This window comes from Octopus bimaculoides, chromosome 5 (genome assembly GCF_001194135.2).
Source record: "Octopus bimaculoides isolate UCB-OBI-ISO-001 chromosome 5, ASM119413v2, whole genome shotgun sequence".
Classification (NCBI taxonomy): Eukaryota; Metazoa; Mollusca; class Cephalopoda; order Octopoda; family Octopodidae; genus Octopus; species Octopus bimaculoides.
In genome coordinates this window covers 104934406-104936751 of record NC_068985.1, presented here as the reverse complement: position 1 = coordinate 104936751, position 2346 = coordinate 104934406, and the positions used below count along the sequence as shown (strand labels likewise).

General features: G+C 32.7%; 1 protein-coding gene across 2 annotated transcripts in view; it reads left to right on the top strand.

The window, feature by feature from the left end:
- Positions 1–1714: 1714 nt before the first annotated feature.
- LOC106881308 (tetraspanin-6) overlaps positions 1715–2346 on the top strand; it is a 43685-nt gene continuing 43053 nt past the window's right edge. The window contains exon 1 of one of the 2 annotated variants that reach the window (XM_052967886.1): positions 1715–2084. Coding sequence is in view for 1 of the 2 variants with exons in the window: in XM_014931645.2 (XP_014787131.1) it covers positions 2072–2084 (13 nt within the window). In the remaining variant the exon portion in view is untranslated. The remainder of the gene's footprint in view (positions 2085–2346) is intronic. The other variant, XM_014931645.2, reaches the window with a different exon arrangement.

Here is a 2346-nt window from a genome sequence, read left to right as displayed (position 1 = left end):
TGTGAAGGTTTATTTAGGCACGTTTATCAGTCATAATATTTAGATCTGTGTGTGTGTGTGTGTATGTAATTTATGTGTATATGTATGTGTGTATTTGTGTGTGTATGACATAAGTTAGTAATTATTTTACTTAAACTGGGGGAAGGCGTTTTCAATGTATCCAGTAATAAACTAGTTTCAATTCTAATTTTTATATACTTTACTCCACTTTCATTGTTAATAGTCTCAGCCATGTTTGCTTTCAAGAATTTTGACTTAAAGAAGAATTTAGCATAACTTTAACATTATCATTATTAAGAAGATATTTGAAATATAAGTTTGCATAAAATTTTGATAGAACGTTTATTTAGATAATATGAATTCTTTGTCCAAAGAATTTCCATAAGTTTGTCCTAAATGTTCATGTTCGTTTTCAAACATTTTTTTTCATATATTCTGTGTGATATAAAGCTTTCTTTCAGAAATCCCAAGTTACTCTAATGGTTGGAAAAAAAAAATGTGAATATGTATCATATGTGTTGCATGGATACCAGAGAAATGTGTCCAGCATATAATGTATGAATACATAGGAGAGGCAAAAGGTTAAAGCAAGAATTCTCAGGTGGATTGGTAGCAAAAGGGTTAAGCTTAAATCTTCTTTTACAGCTCTATTGGTTCTTGAAAGAGAGTGAGGTCTTGAGCATACTGAAATCATGGTGTGTATTTACTCTTTAATCTCTGTGTGATAAACTGAATAATAAAGTTGCAGAGAATATGGAATAAATGCTTTAATTTCCTAATATATAACTCTGTAAAGTGACTGGCACCAGGAAGGGCATCCAGCTATAGAAATATACCAAAGCAGACAGTAGAGTTGGTGCAGTCCTCTGGCTTGCCAGCTCTTGTCAAACCATCCAACCCAAACTAGCATGAAAAATGAACATTAAATGATGATGATGATGACTTAAACACTTTTCCACAAACCATATATCAACATCTAGCCCAACAGATAACCCACCATGGTATTCTAGGAAAATTATTCTTTTGGTCAACCAATACAAGACAGAATTATTTCTTTCTTTCCATCGCTTTTGTCATTAAAAAATTATCTTTGTTCAAACTTAAACAGTATCTTGTATTTATTTTTTTCACTAAACCTATTCTGTTACTTTCATAATCTATTTTTTAAAACTTCTGTGACCTGTTACTTTCTTTCTTATTTAATGCTTTAGATTGATAGACACAGGGGAAGAGGTAAATGCACAGAGGAATGGTTGTAAAGATAGATATACACAGACATAGAAAGAGGGAGAGAGAGAGAGAGAGTATAAGATCAGTGAGTAGGAGTGGAGAATGAGAGTTAATGAGGATGGAGCAGAGAAAGGGAGGTGGAGACAGAAATTGATAGGTAAATAGACTGATATAAGAGAAAGAGAGAGATAATGACAGATAGTTAGAGAAATAGAGAGAGAGAGAGAGAGGGAGGGAATGAGAGAGACCTAAGTAGATGGTTCATTTGAAAAAGAAATTAAAAGACATGTAAAACATTAGGCACATGCATGTGAGTTTGTGCATGCATGTGAGTTTGTGCATGCATATGTATGTATATATGTTTGTATGCATGTATGCATGTATGTATGTATGCTATATATGATGGTGGTGGGAGTGATGGTTGTAAAGTCATGCAAGGCTAAAAAGAGAAATATGTGTTGGTACAGTAGTGGAAGACTCATCTCATGCAAGATTAGCTTTTTGCCGACTTAGTTCATAGGACGCACCTAGCTGATCTGTAACCTTGAAATTTATCCTCACTATCAATCCATAATCTCAAGCTGGCTGTTGTTTATTACATCCACAGTCTTACTTATTCTGTTCACAAATACAGACACTATATTTCTAGCATTTAAACCAAGTAGACCCACACACATACACACACACACACATACATACACACATATATGTATATATATATATAAATATATATATATATACATATTTTCTGAAAAAAAAAGGGCTCATAAGGAAGTCGGAACATAAAGTACATAAGGATACATTTGTTTGAAGGCCCGGAAGGAAAAAAAAAATTGCCATCATGGACAAAGATTGTAAGTATTTTGTACTGTTTGTAAGGTTTTACAGTGACATTTTGCCTTTTATTAAGCATATGGTCGCTCACTGATGTTCTGATACATATGAATTTGTGTAACTGAATGTATGATATTTGTATGAGCATATATGAATCTGTGAGTAGATAAGAAGAGGTGTGGTTTGAAGTGTAAGTGCGTGTATCTGGGTGGATACTTCTTGCCCATATATATATATATATATATATATATATATATATATATATAAAAGAATGAGATAAAG